The sequence below is a fragment of the Mercenaria mercenaria genome, unplaced genomic scaffold (assembly GCF_021730395.1).
Source record: "Mercenaria mercenaria strain notata unplaced genomic scaffold, MADL_Memer_1 contig_4814, whole genome shotgun sequence".
Classification (NCBI taxonomy): Eukaryota; Metazoa; Mollusca; class Bivalvia; order Venerida; family Veneridae; genus Mercenaria; species Mercenaria mercenaria.
Genome location: NW_026463072.1, coordinates 43561 through 61844, shown reverse-complemented (window position 1 = coordinate 61844; position 18284 = coordinate 43561). Strand labels below are relative to the sequence as shown.

Below are 18284 nucleotides of genomic sequence, written 5' to 3'. Positions count from 1 at the left end.
GATCTTAGTTTTAGTATGTAAGTAACAAATTATCAATGGAACCTGAAAAATAGGTATTACAAATCAAACTGCTAGACTTTTTATTTGGAAAATGGCCGTAACAAGTAACCTTTTACCCAACTATATTCCAAATAACATTGGTTGCCATCATCCATTTTCTTACATTCCGCATAACATTTCAATATAACTACATAAAAGAAGCAAAATATTGATTATTATTCAGAGCAAAAGACTCATAAAATATTTCAGCAAATAATGGTTATTTCAAAATAGTTAAAATAAAGAAAATGTACAGAAGTACGTACTTTCAAGATAAAAGCTATTAATTTTGCGCGGTAACTGACACGTAACGTCATGACGTCAATGACGTCATTTTAAGGCAACAATGTTTTGAAGCGTTTCTGCGGCAATTTATTCATTATTTCTGCATTATTAAACCATAAAGCATCAGATCGAAGACAAGTTCATGATTTGTTTTCAAAAGAATGAATATACAAACACATTTAGTTTGTCGTAAACGTTGTCGTAAATCGTCACGTTAGCTTCCGGTTGGACATGCGCACATACAAATATGAAGGTAACCTACCTCCTTAAATTTGACTAACAACAAAATAAATACTCGTTATAAGGTTCGATCATGCAAACACTTTTTGAAATCATTATGGCATCTGGCAGACTTCACTTAGTAAATTCCAACGTTCGTACGTATAATGTATCAAAATAATATAATGTTTTACAATCTGTTTTAAATAGTAGATATACTTCATAAAATTATCCTAAAGACATACATTACCTTTCCTTACACACTGTGGTACATTTGCCCATGTTCCATTGGCAGAGCATGTTATCAAATATGTTGATATACCCAATGTCTGACGTTTATTTTGATCAGTATACCCAGTATCACAGCTTATAGTAGCATTCGACTGGTATTTTGTATCAGTAAAAACAATCTTGGTTTTAGCATTTGATATATTCAGCATGTCTATGTTTCCACAATCTGCAGCAAATATGACTGATGTTAATTTGATCGAATAACATAATGTTTATCATTACAGGAATTAAGTACTATTATCATAACTCATAGTGAACAAACTGTTTATAAATCGTATATTTTTTCAACTAAAACCGGTAAATTGAACATTATATAACCTTAGGACATAGGCCACATGTTAATGCACTCTGTATGTTTTTGAAAACACAGAAAATGACCTCAGACGATCTTCAGCTTTTCCCGGAAGTAGTGAAAATAGATAAACTTAAAAATGAAAGTCACATTTGTAATGGTTCACATGCAGGGACTATATGACATAACCTTTCCGTACGCATGTGGGTATATTTACCCATGTACCATGTTCAGAACAACTTATTGTTGTAGTTGAAATTCCTCTTGTTTCAGTGTCCTTGGTGTTATAATATCCTTCTATATCTATATATATAGTCTATATCTGCTTTTGAACTGTACTTGGTGTCAGTGTGCAGGCGTCTTTTGAGTGCATTCCTTATGATGATGCTGTGTATTTCACCGCAGCCTAATATATTAACAATACCTGATCAAACAATATACATTGCATTACCTTTCCGTACGCATGTAGGCACGTTCACCCACATTCCATTCTCAGAACATCTTATTGTTGTTGTTGAAATTCCACTTGTCTGAATGTCGTTAATGTTGTAGTATCCTTCGTCACAGTCTATCTCGGCTGTTGAAGTGTACTTGGTGTCATTATGCATACGTCTTTTAAGTGCATTCTTTATGCTGATGTTGTGTATGTCACTGCAGTCTAAGTAGTTAACAAGTACATTAACAATATCTTATCAAATAATATACATTACATTACCTTTCCGTACGCACATAGGCAAGTTCACCCACGTTCCATTCTCAGAACATTTTATTGTTATAGTTGAAATTCCCGTTAATGTTATAGTATTCTTCGTCACAGTCTATATCTGCTATTGAATTGTACTTGGTGCCATTGTGCAGGCGTCTTTTGAGTGCATTCCTTATGATGCTGCTGTATGTCTCCGCAGTCTAAGTAGTTATCAAATACATCAACAAATCTTATGAAATAATATACATTATATTACCTTTTCGTACGCACGTAGGCATGTAAACCCATGTTCCATTCTCAGAACATCTTATTGTTGTTGTTGAAATTCCACTTGTCTGAATGTCGTTGATGTTATAGTATCCTTCGTCACAGTCTATTTCTGCTGTTGAAGTGTACTTGGTGTCATTATGCAGACGTCTGTTGGCTGCATTATTTATGCTGATGTAGTGTACATTACCGCAGTCTAAGTAGTTATCAAATGAATTAACAATATCTGTATCAAACAGTTACAAACAAATTCCTTTTACATTTTAATAGATAATACAATTAATACATAAACACTTCTTGAGATAATAACATCATCTCGCAGATGTCAGTTAATACATATTCTAACATGACTCGCTTTGATTTCCAGTTAAACAAAGAAGGAAATCAAGCTCTGTATATTCTGCGATAAACAACAGTTGACGCGCAGAGAGAGAACATTATGACGTCAATTATGACGTCAAATAGCCGCATGACGTCCGATATATTACTCCTCGGGTAAATGATGTCCAGCATAATATTTATTAAAATATTTCAATGAGCATGTCAGAATGAAAACAATCAAGGCCTTCTAGTGATTTATCGTCTAATTTACCACGGTTCATCGTTCAGATGCTTCAGTATTTAGCCTCTCGGGCTAACGCCCTCGTGGTTCAATTCCTACGCATCTGAACTCTGAACCGTGGTAAATCAGACGATTAACCACTCGAAGGCCTTGATTATTTGTTAATCATCCATATTCATAGACTTCTCTTGGTACATATCATCCTTAACTATATAATTCCTAAGCTTTTAGTATAATGTTTAAAGAAAACATATTTTTCTACTCTGTTTATATGTCCAATGTCTGAGGTTTATTTTGTTCAGTACACCCAGTATTTATAGGTTATTAACTTTGTATCGGGAAACATTCACGAGTTCTGCAGCGGAAATATTTTGCGCGACTACAGGAGTGCAATATTCTTCCGCTAAGGAACGAGTGCATATTCCCGATGCAAAGATAGCAAAGTAGTCTGAAAGACAGCTATATCCCCTACCATTATTATGGATAGTGAAAGGGTTTGTGGTATTGGGTGGAACCATTAAACAATCGAGTTGTGACCTTGACCTTAAGCTGGCAGGGGTGCACATGGTCTAGATAAAGGGAATATTACAGCCAAGTCATATTAAAATCCTTCAAGGGGTTAAGGAGATAACACCAGAAATAAAATGGAAGGCTCAAACCTTTGACCTTGAGTTGTGACCTTGACCTTAAGCCAACAAGGCTGACTCATGAATTCTGCACATCTTCTTGATGAGATGATCATTTGACCCAAGTTTCATGATTATCCTCTAAGGGGTCACAGTTTATAGCAGCATTTGACTTGTAATTTGTATCCGTGAAAACAATAGCCAGGGAGCCAAAAGTGCGAAAAGTGCCTAGAAACAGGATTTACCTGTCCGGTCATGCTATAGTCAGTTTCTATATATATTAGGAAAGTGCAAAGTCTCGCGGATCAGAAAAATCGGGCCTGCAAAACAAAAGCTCTTGCGAAATTTGAGAATATTAAGGGGAGATAACTCTGCATATTTGCAGTTTTTTAAGATTCAAAATGCTTTTCTGCTAACAAAACATGGCATCATGTTTCTAAAATCAGTTCAAATATATATATTTCAACATTGCTTTTACGCATAAGGCTTATGCTTGAAAAATACGCAAAATGTACTCATTTTATGTACATTTTATTATAAGATTTGGCACCTAAAATACCAGAGAATAAAATAAAAATATTTAACCTAAAATTTACAGTATGAAGAAGTAACCTTTAAAATGGTCTTATTTCTCAAAGTCATTTATTAATATCGCTGCGAAACAGTCTGTTGGAACAGAAAATCATCTAGATACTCTAGTTCAGGTGTGGCTAAGAAATACACAAAATCGGGGTATTTTATGTACCCCACCCACTTTATATAAGGCAAAAAAAATGTATGATAAAAATATTCGACCAACAACAAAGAAGATATATTCTTTTTATCACGTATACAATATAATCTATATTTTTGACCATATAAAGCTGGATGAGGGGTATTTAAAAGATTTTAAACAGAAAAAGGGGGTAGGAAAACCTATGTATTTTACAACCGATAATTAGAATAAACAACCCGTTATTAAATAAGAGCAACACTAATGGAAGTCGAAAAAAGCTTTACTTGCAAACTATTCATTTGGAAAGTAATTTATTTAGATACACTATAATGCAATCTAGTTCCGGTTTGGCTAAAAATACGCAAATCCTGGGTATTTTATGTACCCCACCCACTATATAATGCAAAAAAAAATATATAATAGAAATATTTGACAAAAAATCAATGAGATATATTCTTTTTGTCACGTATACAATATAATCTATGTTTTTGACCATATAAAGCTATATGATAGGTATTTAAAAGATTTTAAGTAGGAAAAGGGGGTACCCCACCCACTTTATATAATTGTATAATGCAAAAAATTCATAATAAAAATATTCGACCAAAATAAAGGAGATAAATACTTTTTATCACGCATACAATGAAATGCATATTCTTGACAATTTAAAGATGGATGAGGGGTATTTAAAAAATTTTAATAGAAAATAGGGATATGAAAATGATATCTTTTACAACCGATAATTAGTTAACAACCTGTTATTTACCATTTGATAAATACGAGCAAGACTAATGAAAGGGATGAAACCTTTACCTGCAAACTATTCATCTGAAAAGAAATTCATTTTAATACTCTTTCGTGCAATCTAGTTTAGGGTTGGCGACAAAAAGCGCAAAGCCGTGGTATTTTATGTACCCCACCCACTTTATATAATGCAAAAAAAATGTATAATAAAAATATTCGACCATCAATAAAGGAGAGATATTCTTTTTGTCAGGTATACAATATAATCTATATTTTGACAACTTAAAGATAGATTCGGAGTATTTAAGAGATTTTAGATTAAAAACAGTAGCCAATAATTAGAATTAACAACCTGTTCATTGTTTCAAATCAAACTATAAGTGAAGTGCCTGTGTGGCTACAAAAGCCAACATGGCAAATTTTGGCCCTTTAAGGGGCCACCACTCTAGAACACATTATGGGATCTCGCCAGTTTTTGACAGGAACCGAGATATTATGCCAATAGAATATATGTGCAAGTTTGATTAAAATCAATTGCAAAATGTGGTCTCTACCCTGTTCACAAGCCAAAACAGAAACTTTTGGCTATTTAAGGGGCCCTAACTCTGGAACCCATTATGGGATTTGGCCAGTTTTTAAAGCGAGATTTTATACCAGTACAAGTTGCTATGTTGTTTCTCATCAGTGTTAGGATTCCTCCCTTGCTCCTACCCAACCTGTCACAACGGAAGCACTGGTAGCCTCTTAACATTGAAGGATTTATCCTCGCTAAGGTGAATCTCTTCGATGCAGCAGACCTGAATGTCCTTATCAAACAATATGTTCTCTAATTCATTTTCTTATTGAGGAGTCCTTCTGCATTCCAATGCATAACCTTGAAAGGTTGCATTGACTTTTTTTTTTGTTCCTGGTGGCCAGTAGATTTCCTCCCTCGTCTCCTAGCTCTTATACAAATTGGTGCGCAAGTTTGATTAAAATCAATAGTAAAATGTGGTTTCTATCGTGTTCACAAAGGTATGGACGGACGAAGGCGATCACAAAAGCTTCCCTTGTGTCACTACAGGTGAGCTAAAACTTTGACAGAATCTATTTGAATTATATATGTTTGGGGGATATAATTACGACTTTTTTGTACGATTTGTAAAATTTCTTGAATAGGGATATAATGAATTATCATTACATTAATTAGTTTTAAAATCTTCTGAATAGTAAAGATTATTCAAAATGTCTCATTTTATAAACATTTAAGTTACACATTATGTCAAATTTCTACATTACATTCAACACATCAGAACTACATTCCATCAATCTGTTTATCATGAGAAGGTAAAAACAGATGTGTACAACCCCGAAGCAAGCATTTATACTTTGTTAATTTGTAAAACCTATATTGATCGATCAATCACATTTTATACATAGTTTTAGATGGGTGGGGTAATGTTCATACCCCTACAATTTCACAATTTTGACAAAATTGCACAAGAGAGTATTTAAATTATTTACTTTCAAATGAACAGTTAGTAAGTAAAGATTTCGTCGGCTTTTATTATTGATGTTTGTATTTATTAAATGGTAAATAACGGGTTGTTTGTTCTAATTATCGGTTGTAAAATACATAGGTTTTCATACCCCCTTTTTCTATTCAAAATCTTTCAAATACCCCTCATCAATCTTTAAATTGTCATAAATATAAATTATATTGTATATGTGATAAAAAGAATATATCTCATTGATTTTTCGTAGAATATTTTTATTATACATTTTTTTGCATTATATAAAGTGGGTGGGGTACATAAAATACCCCGGTTTTGCGTATTTCTTAGCCACGCCTGGAGTAGACTGCACGAAAGAGTATTTAATTAAATTACTTTCCAACTGAACAGTTTGTAAGTAAAGGTTTCATCGCCTTTAATTAGTGTTGCTCTTATTTAATAACGGGTTGTTAATTCTAATTATTGATTGTAAAATACATAGGTTTTCCTACCCCCTTTTTCTATTTAAAATCTTTTAAATACCCCTCATCCAGCTTTATATGGTCAAAAATATAGATTATATTGTATACGTGATAAAAAAAATATATCTTCTTAGTTGTTGGTCGAATATTTTTTATTATACATTTTTTGCCTTATATAAAGTGGGTGGGGTACATAAAATACCCCGTATTAGCGTATTTCTTAGCCAAAACCGAACTAGATTGCACGAAAGAGTATTTGAATAAATTACTTTCTAAATGAATAGTTTGCAAGAAAAGGTTCCATCGCCTTTCATTAGTGTTGCTCGTATTTAATAACGGGTTGTTTATTCTAATTATCGGTTGTAAAATACATAGGTTTTCCTACCCCCTTTTTCTGTTTAAAATCTTTTAAATACCCCTCATCCAGCTTTATATGGTCAAAAATATAGATTATATTGTATACGTGATAAAAAGAATATATCTTCTTGGTTGTTGGTCGAATATTTTTATTATACATTTTTTGCCTTATATAAAGTGGGTGGGGTACATAAAATACCCCGGATTTGTGTATTTCTTAGCCAAACCTGAACTAGAGTATCTAGATGATTTTCTGTTCCAACAGACTGTTTCGCAGCGGTATTAATAAATGACTTTGAGAAATAAGACCATTTTAAAGGTTACTTCTTCTTACTGTAAATTTTAGGTTAAATATTTTTATTTTATTCTCTGGTATTTTAGGTGCCAAATCTTATAATAAAATGTACATAAAATGAGTACATTTTGCGTATTTTTCAAGCATAAGCCTTATGCGTAAAAGCAATGTTAAAAGATATATATTTGAACTGATTTTAGAAACATGGTGCCAAATTTTGTTAGTAAAAATACGATTTGAATCTTAAAAAACTGCAAATATACAGAGTTATCTTCCCTTGATATTCTCAAATTTTGCAAGAGCTTTTGTTTTGCAGGCCCGATTTTTCAGATCCGCGAGACTTTGTACTTTCATAATATGTATAGAAACTGACTATAGCATGACCGGACAGGTAAATCCATTTTTTCATGCCTTGGCTCCCCGGCTACAAACCAGCTGTTAGCATTTGATATAATCTAGCATGTCTAACTTTCCACAATCTGCAGCAAATATGATTATTATCTAAATTTTTACATATTGTTTATCAGATCAGGAATTAGGTACTACAATCATAAATGACAGTGTACAAACTGTTGATTAAACACTTTTTGTCAAGTAAACCGAACATTGTAACTGAGGACATCGGACACATCTTTATGAATACTGTATGTTTTAAAGAAGTCAGGCGAACTCCAGCTTTTCTCGGAAGCAGCGAAAACGGTTAAACTTGAAAACGAAAGTCAATTTGAATTGGTTTGCATACAGAGTTCACGCGCAAAGGTCACGCTGTCTAAAGTACTCTTGCTTTGCTCATAGTTTTACTGCAAAACGCCAATCTTAACCGAAGTTTTTGACTACTTTCTAATATTGAGTCAGTTTTTACCTATTTCTTAAGATTTGAAAATATCTGGGTTTGAGAATGATGAATGCATTGCATATCTATGAAAACAGAAAGAAAACACAAATCTCATAGGAATGCGTAACATGATGTATATGTTAATACTCTGCCTAAAAATGCTAGTGATACTATACAATATGATCCCATAGGTATACTTTATCTTTCCTTACACACTTCGGTACATCTGCCCATGTCCCATTGGCAGAGCATGTTATCCAAGATGTCGATATATCCAATACCTGAGGTTTATATTGATCAGTATACCAAGTATCACAGCTAATAGTAGCATTCGACAGGTATTTTGTATCAGTGAAATTAAACCAGCTGTTAGCATTTGATATATTCAGCATGTCTAACTTTCCACAATCTGCAGCAAATATGATTATTATCTAAATTTTTACATATTGTTTATCAGATCAGGAATTAGGTACTACAATCATAAATGACAGTGTACAAACTGTTGATTAAACACTTTTTGTCAAGTAAACCGAACATTGTATAAGCTAAGGACATCGGACACATCTTTATGAATACTGTATGTTTTAAAGAAGTCAGGCGAACTCCAGCTTTTCTCGGAAGCAGTGAAAATGGTTATACTTGAAAACGAAAGTCAATTTGAATTGATTTGCATTCAGAGTTCACGCGCAGATGTCATGCTGTCTAAAGCACGTACTCTTGCTTTGCTCATAGATATACTGCAAAACGCCAATCTTAACCGAAGTTTTTTTGACTACTTTCTAATATGGAGTCAGTTTTTACCTATTTCTTAAGATTTGAAAATCTCTGGGTTTAAGAATGATGAATGCATTTCATATCTATGAAAACAGAAAGAAAGCACAAATCTCATAGGAATGCGTAACATGATGTATATGTTAATACTCTGCTTAAAAATGCTAGTGATACTATACAATATGATCCCATAGGCATACTTTACCTTTCCTTACACACTTCGGTACATTTGCCCATGTCCCATTGGCAGAGCATGTTATCCAAGATGTTGATATATCCAATACCTGAGGTTTATTTTGATCAGTATACCCAGTATCACAGCTAATAGTAGCATTCGACAGGTATTTTGTATCAGTGAAATTAAACCAGCTGTTAGCATTTGATATATTCAGCATGTCTATGTTTCCACAATCTGCAGCAAATATGATTATTATCTAAAGTTTTACATATTGTTTATCAGATCAGGAATTAGGTACTACAATCATAAATGACAGTGTACAAACTGTTGATTAAACACTTTTTGTCAAGTAAACCGAACATTGTATAAGCTAAGGACATCGGACATATCTTTATGAATACTGCATGTTTTAAAGAAGTCAGGCGAACTCCAGCTTTCCCCGGAAGCAGTGAAAATGGTTAAACTTGAATATGAAAGTCAAGTTGAATTGGTTTGCATACAGAGCTCACGCGCAGAGGTCACGCTGTCTAAAGTACGTACTCTTGCTTTGCTCATAGTTTTACTGCAAAACGCCAATCTTAACCGAAGTTTTTGACTACTTTCTAATATGTAGTCAGTTTTTACCTATTTCTTAAGATTTGAAAATATCTGGGTTTGAGAATGATGAATGCATTGCATATCTATGAAAACAGAAAGAAAACACAAATCTCATAGGAATGCGTAACATGATGTATATGTTAATACTCTGCTTAAAAATGCTAGTGATACTATACAGTATGATCCCATAGGCATACTTTACCTTTCCTTACACACTTCGGTACATTTGCCCATGTCCCATTGGCAGAGCATGTTATCCAAGATGTTGATATATCCAATACCTGAGGTTTATTTTGATCAGTATACCCAGTATCACAGCTAATAGTAGCATTCGACAGGTATTTTGTATCAGTGAAATTAAACCAGCTGTTAGCATTTGATATATTCAGCATGTCTATGTTTCCACAATCTGCAGCAAATATGATTATTATCTAAAGTTTTACATATTGTTTATCAGATCAGGAATTAGGTACTACAATCATAAATGACAGGGTACAAACTGTTGATTAAACACTTTTTGTCAAGTAAACCGAACATTGTATAAGCTAAGGACATCGGACATATCTTTATGAATACTGTATGTTTTAAAGAAGTCAGGCGAACTCCAGCTTTCCCCGGAAGCAGTGAAAATGGTTAAACTTGAATACGAATGTCAATTTGAATTGGTTTGCATACAGAGTTCACGCGCAGAGGTCACGCTGTCTAAAGTACGTACTCTTGCTTTGCTCATACTTTTACTGCAAAACGCCAATCTTAACCGAAGTTTTTTTGACTACTTTCTAATATGGAGTCAGTTTTTACCTATTTCTTAAGATTTGAAAATCTCTGGGTTTAAGAATGATGAATGCATTTCATATCTATGAAAACAGAAAGAAAGCACAAATCTCATAGGAATGCGTAACATGATGTATATGTTAATACTCTGCTTAAAAATGCTAGTGATACTATACAATATGATCCCATAGGCATACTTTACCTTTCCTTACACACTTCGGTACATTTGCCCATGTCCCATTGGCAGAGCATGTTATCCAAGATGTTGATATATCCAATACCTGAGGTTTATTTTGATCAGTATACCCAGTATCACAGCTAATAGTAGCATTCGACAGGTATTTTGTATCAGTGAAATTAAACCAGCTGTTAGCATTTGATATATTCAGCATGTCTATGTTTCCACAATCTGCAGCAAATATGATTATTATCTAAAGTTTTACATATTGTTTATCAGATCAGGAATTAGGTACTACAATCATAAATGACAGTGTACAAACTGTTGATTAAACACTTTTTGTCAAGTAAACCGAACATTGTATAAGCTAAGGACATCGGACATATCTTTATGAATACTGCATGTTTTAAAGAAGTCAGGCGAACTCCAGCTTTCCCCGGAAGCAGTGAAAATGGTTAAACTTGAATATGAAAGTCAAGTTGAATTGGTTTGCATACAGAGCTCACGCGCAGAGGTCACGCTGTCTAAAGTACGTACTCTTGCTTTGCTCATACTTTTACTGCAAAACGCCAATCTTAACCGAAGATTTTGACATCTTTCTAATATGGAGTCAGTTTTTACCTATTTCTTAAGATTTGAAAATATCTGGGTTTGAGAATGATGAATGCATTGCATATCTATGAAAACAGAAAGAAAACACAAATCTCATAGGAATGCGTAACATGATATATATGTTAATACTCTTCTTAAAAATGCTAGTGATACTATACAATATGATCCCATAGGCATACTTTACCTTTCCTTACACACTTCGGTACATTTGCCCATGTCCCATTGGCAGAGCATGTTATCCAAGATGTTGATATATCCAATACCTGAGGTTTATTTTGATCAGTATACCCAGTATCACAGCTAATAGTAGCATTCGACAGGTATTTTGTATCAGTGAAATTAAACCAGCTGTTAGCATTTGATATATTCAGCATGTCTATGTTTCCACAATCTGCAGCAAATATGATTATTATCTAAATTTTTACATATTGTTTATCAGATCAGGAATTAGGTACTACAATCATAAATGACAGTGTACAAACTGTTGATTAAACACTTTCTGTCAAGTAAACCGAACATTGTATAAGCTAAGGACATCGGACACATCTTTATGAATACTGTATGTTTTAAAGAAGTCAGGCGAACTCCAGCTTTTCTCGGAAGCAGTGAAAATGGTTAAACTTGAAAACGAAAGTCAATTTTAATTGGTTTGCATACAGAGTTCACGCGCAGAGGTCACGCTGTCTAAAGTACGTACTCTTGCTTTGCTCATACTTTTACTGCAAAACGCCAATCTTAACCGAAGTTTTTGACATCTTTCTAATATGGAGTCAGTTTTTACCTATTTCTTAAGATTTGAAAATATCTGGGTTTGAGAATGATGAATGCATTTCATATCTATGAAAACAGAAAGAAACCACAAATCTCATAGGAATGCGTAACATGATGTATATGTTAATACTCTGCTTAAAAATGCTAGTGATACTATACAATATGATCCCATAGGCATACTTTACCTTTCCTTACACACTTCGGTACATTTGCCCATGTCCCATTGGCAGAGCATGTTATCCAAGATGTTGATATATCCAATACCTGAGGTTTGTTTTGATCAGTATACCCAGTATCACAGCTAATAGTAGCATTCGACAGGTATTTTGTATCAGTGAAATTAAACCAGCTGTTAGCATTTGATATATTCAGCATGTCTATGTTTCCACAATCTGCAGCAAATATGATTATTATCTAAATTTTTACATATTGTTTATCAGATCAGGAATTAGGTACTACAATCATAAATGACAGTGTACAAACTGTTGATTAAACACTTTTTGTCAAGTAAACCGAACATTGTATAAGCTAAGGACATCGGACACATCTTTATGAATACTGTATGTTTTAAAGAAGTCAGGCGAACTCCAGCTTTTCTCGGAAGCAGTGAAAATGCTTAAACTTGAAAACGAAAGTCAATTTGAATTGGTTTGCATACAGAGTTCACGCGCAGAGGTCACGCTGTCTAAAGCATGTACTCTTGCTTTGCTCATACTTTTACTGCAAAACGCCAATCTTAACCGAAGTTTTTGACTACTTTCTAATATGGAGTCAGTTTTTACCTATTTCTTAAGATTTGAAAATATCTGGGTTTGAGAATGATTAAGGCATTTCATATCTATGAAAACAGAAAGAAAACACAAATCTCATAGGAATGCGTAACATGATGTATATGTTAATACTCTGCTTAAAAATGCTAGTGATATTATACAATATGATCCCATAGGCATACTTTACCTTTCCTTACACACCGGTACATTTGCCCATGTCCCATTGGCAGGGCATGTTATCCAAGATGTTGATATATCCAATACCTGAGGTTTATTTTGATCAGTATACCCAGTATCACAGCTAATAGTAGCATTCGACAGGTATTTTGTATCAGTGAAATTAAACCAGGTATTAGCATTTGATATATTCAACATGTTTAACTTGCCACAATCTGCAGCAAATATGATGGGTAGTGTTAATTTTGTCAAAATAAATATTTTTTATCATTTCAAGAATTAGGTACTCTAATCATAAATCACAATTTACAAATCTGATTATCAACTATAAAAGTAAACCGAAAATTGTATATGACGTTACCTTTCCGTACCGCATGTAGGTATATTCACCCATTTTCCATTCTAAGAACATATCTTATATTGTTGTAGCTGATATTCAGTTTACTCTTTTAGAGCTAGAACCTCCAATAATTCATTTTATTTGCATTGACATGCACAATAAATTAAGCTTACATATGTCATACATGATTCTTCGTAAAATGCAAATCAGATAAAGAAATGTACATTGTATCTCTAAACTCTTAATAAATCGTCAAAGTAAGTCTTAACGTTATTCGATTTCAACGTAACTATGAATTTTGTTTAAAATGATAACATAAATGATTAATGCTTTTCGGCAATATTTCGGAAACATATATACCCATTTATAAACTTCGTTATGTTTCAATAGAATCTGAATTGTCAATATTTTTCCATTCTGACGTTCAAATTTCACAACGGGTGTATGACGTCACTTGTGTGGTCAGTTTCGTGTATGTCGCCGCGTTTAAAACTTCTTTAACCGCGGTATTTTCAATTTTACTCACGCATAAGAACAAACTTATATCATTTATACAACAATTATAAGTATAGATGAGTATGACATCACTTGTGTGGTCAGTTTCGTGTGTGTCGTCGCGTTTAAAACTTCTTTAACCGCGGTATTTTCAATTTTACTCACGCATAAGAACAAACTTATATCATTTATACAACAATTATAAGTATAGATGAGTATGTAATAAAATATATTAGTTTTTGCATGAATTCTGTGACGGAAATATTGCGCGACGTTGGTTGATGCATTTCAGCGAAATACTTGGGAGATCATCCATATCAACCGTGTTCAATATGTGCTGATAAAAAGCGTCTGAGATTCCGTATTCGGAACAAGCTATTCACAAGATATAGCCTCACACGTTGAATTTACATATAAAAGTTTTATAACGTTAAGCGTTAAATGCAGTAAGCAGCTGTCCATCCATTTAAGGTTTAAATGGCTAAAACACATAAAAGTCACACAAGGGAGGCAAATAAACCCAAACTGACCTAATAACCTGTAGTCTGTTGTTCTCGCTGTCCCCAAAACCTAAATTGTGGATGCGATCTCCGATAGAATTTAATGCACACATGCGACCTCACTAGTGTTTCTCATTAACAACGTAAGAAATAAAACATAATATCTTGTAGATGAATCTTTTTTCCAATTTTCATTTAATAGTGATTTTAAAAGTAAGTATCAAGATATTGCCACAAACTACTGTTGTAATCACCCTATTAATATTTGGTATATGTTCTTTGTCTTTTAAAATCACACTGACAAATATTGAGACGTTCTTGAGGGTGCTTATATAGAGGGAAAACTACAATTACATTATTATGAAGACAGGAAAACAAATCGTTGATAAATAAGACCGTACTGAAATAACACGCTTTTAAACAGCTGAATAATTAATTTTAAGACTACTTTATCAAATTACTACTTCGATCTAAAAATTTAGCTAAATGCACAAACCTCGATCATTCAGACAGCAAAAGTAGTGGGTATGATGTGCAGTACTGTTGCAACGCTTGAGAAAACACTTCAAAATCAACTTACCTTTCCGAACACATGTCGGTAAATGTGTCCATGTTCCATTCTCTACACACCTTATCTCAGTAGTTGAAATTCCTTCCGTCTGATATTGATTTTGATCGAAATATCCGATATCACAGCTTATATTTGCAGTCGAATTGTATAGTGTATCACTGACAAGATGTCTGATCTTAGCATTTGTTTTGTTCAGAAAATTCAAACTTCCACAATGTAAAACAAATAGTATACTTTAGTTACGTTAACAAAATGAGAAGGACTGAAAAATAGTGTATATATGAGAATGAGTCGAGTTAGAATTAAATCTACATCATACAATTGAATGTAAAATATTACATTCACTGACAATGGTAACATCCATGGTAAAAAATCTAAGCGCAAAAATACATCTGTATTCAAAGGCACTAAAGTAATTATAGGTTATTAAGTCTAGCTACGTTCGTATCGAGAAATAAGTGGTTATTTCTCGTATCCAATCTCATAATCTTTCTATTTTAACATGATAAAAATGTGTTCTTTATCCAAGGTAAAATTGAAACTGTCGTCGTTAAAGAACTTTTAAACGTGGCGGCACAAATGAATCTAACGTTAAAATGACGTCAACCATCCGATTTGAAATTTGAGCGTCAGTATGGAAATATTTGAAGTGTTCCATTGTAAATTAACGGAGTCTTTAAGTATGTAATAATCAGTGTAGTACATTGATACGGCAAGTCATTTAAATAAGCTAAATCATTATGTAAACATAAGTCCCAGAGGATGTATATCTCTAATTTGCTTTTTTGTTAAATTTTACTTGCGATACTGCTAGATCTAAAAGATCTAGTTTAGAAGAAGATGCTCTGACTAGGTTTCATAAGCGGACAATGAGTTATAATATTTTACTTTAGTGTGGAATCCAAATGCAATCCAAAGTAGATTCTTTCAATTGAAAGATTGATAAAGATCTACACTAGGGTGGTACCGGTGTGTTAATTAAAACTTTTAGTATTGGCAAGAAAGTACTTTGTTCTGTTTAAAGATACAGTGAGTTCTACAAAGAGCCCACCCGTGATGAAATACAGTTACTTGTTGCCTATCATATTACAGTAGATTATTGACGTTTCGTTATTCATCAATGTAGACTATAATGAAATAAGAACTTATTTTTTTTCCACACTTACTATCCAAAAACAACCTCTGTTAGTCTTATACTCATTCAACGCTCCTTTCATCATTTGCATTGTATAACAAGGATTTCATTTATATGCAAGTTCTTCTCAAAACGAAAGTCTATAGAAACTACAACAATAATCACAGAACCGACAGTTTGTCAAACTAATTTAAACACTTTCCATGATAATTGTTAAAACAAAACAATAGAAAAAATAATCAAATCATTGGGGGTATTTCTCGTTTAAATATGTAATATAATGCGTCATATCCACAGAAATTTTACTGACCTATTCTGATACAGTCCATAACTGTTTCCCACCTTCCGGATGAACCACAAGTTATTTCATACTGCTTCTTTGGACGACCGTATACTCCCGTTACTGCATATCCAGTCTTGCACAAAACAGTAGCGTTCGATTCAAATTTCGTAGCATTTTCTCTACTCAGATTTATTGATTGTGTGTTGTTTATATGTAAATTCTCTGTTTTCCCACAGTCTATGAATAAATAAATGCTTAGAAGATAACTGCACACAGTTTTCACAATAATATGCAATTCCTATACCATTTTGAATAATCAGTCAATGGTAACGATGGTGATAAATTCTGAACATACTTTTTGTAAGAAAATCCCTTAGAAGCATCAAATACAACCAAGCAAATTAAAAGCAGACTCGTTTTGATTGAGTATGTTCATGTGATGTAATGGAAAGTGCAAAACCCCTCAATTACATCACTTTATTCAAAACAGTACTCACGTTGTCTTTAATTTGTATTGATTATAAAAGACCATTCCCACCCTCAAAATACCGAAATAAAATCTACACAAATAATGTGAAATGTGTGCTTATCTGTAAGATACACTTACTTACTGCGTTAAATAATACAATAGATTATGGTTTATGTTTCGTTATTCATCATTATTTAATTTTTTCTCCTTTAATCTTTGATATTTTGGTATATAATTGTATATCAGATACCAGATCAATATAACTTTTGTTCTTTTGTTTTGGGTTTAACGCCGTTTTTCAACAGTATTTCAGTAACTTTTGTTTCGGATATATACATACCATGCAAAGTTATAAACTATGTTTGCTTTACCACTCATGTATATAACATCTATCTAACACTTAAAATACGACCTTTATCTTCTTAATCTAAATATACTTAGAACTGTGTGGGATTCAGCTAACATAGAAAAGAAAGTGAAGAGAAAACATATTTAATTAGCTTTTGTCTATTATCTGTTAGTCTTATACTCATTCAGCTCTCCTTTCATCATTTGCATTGTATAACAAGGATTTCATTTATATGCAAGTTCTACTCAAAACGAAAATCTATAGGAACTACAACAATAATCACAGAACCGACAGTTTGTCAAACTAATTTAAACACTTTTCATGTTAATTGTTTAAAAAATGGCAAAAACATAATCATATTGTTGGGGTGTTTCTCGTTTAAATATGTAATATAATGAGTCAAATTCACTGAAATTTTACTGACCTATTCTGATACAGGCCTTAACTGTTTCCCACCTTCCGGATGAACCACAAGTTATTTCATACTGCTTCTTTGGACGACCGTATTCTCCGGTTACTGCATATCCAGTCTTGCACAAAACAGTAGCGTTTGATTCAAATGTCGTAGTATTTTCTCTTCTCAGATTTATTGATTGTGTGTTGTTTATATGTAAATTTTCTGTTTTCCCACAGTCTATGAATAAATAAATGCTTAGAAGATAACTGCACACAGTTTTCACAATAATATGCAATTCCTATATCATTTTGAATAATCAGTCAATGGTAACGATGGTGATAAATTCTGAACATACTTTTTGTAAGAAAATCCCTTAGAAGCATAAAATACTACCAAGCAAATTAAAAGCAGACTCGTTTTGATTGAGTATGTTCATGTGATGTAATGGAAAGTGCAAAACCCCTCAAGTACATCACTTTATTCAAAACAGTACTCACGTTATCTTTAATTTGTATTGATTATAAAAGACCATTCCCACCCTCAAAATACCGAAATAAAATCTACACAAATATTGTGAAATGTGTGCTTAACTGTAAGATACACTTACTTACTGCGTTAAATAATACAATAGATTATGGTTTATGTTTCGTTATTCATCATTATTTAATTTTTTCTCCTTTAATCTTTGATATTTTGGTATATAATTGTATATCAGATACCAGATCAATAT

At 32.9% G+C, this 18284-nt stretch overlaps 1 protein-coding gene across 1 annotated transcript in view; it reads right to left on the bottom strand.

Annotated features, from left to right (window-relative positions):
• Nucleotides 1-793: 793 nt before the first annotated feature.
• LOC128554191 (sushi, von Willebrand factor type A, EGF and pentraxin domain-containing protein 1-like) overlaps nucleotides 794-18284 on the bottom strand; it is a gene marked incomplete at its 3' end in the record, with an annotated part of 51032 nt that continues 33541 nt past the window's right edge. Inside the window, exons 6-15 of the mRNA XM_053535437.1 lie at nucleotides 17582-17791; nucleotides 16367-16576; nucleotides 12254-12460; nucleotides 11482-11688; nucleotides 10710-10916; nucleotides 9936-10142; nucleotides 9164-9370; nucleotides 2089-2295; nucleotides 1578-1784; nucleotides 794-1000 (exon numbers count right to left, since the gene is read on the bottom strand). Coding sequence (XP_053391412.1) covers nucleotides 794-1000; nucleotides 1578-1784; nucleotides 2089-2295; nucleotides 9164-9370; nucleotides 9936-10142; nucleotides 10710-10916; nucleotides 11482-11688; nucleotides 12254-12460; nucleotides 16367-16576; nucleotides 17582-17791 — 2076 coding nt within the window. The remainder of the gene's footprint in view (nucleotides 1001-1577; nucleotides 1785-2088; nucleotides 2296-9163; nucleotides 9371-9935; nucleotides 10143-10709; nucleotides 10917-11481; nucleotides 11689-12253; nucleotides 12461-16366; nucleotides 16577-17581; nucleotides 17792-18284) is intronic.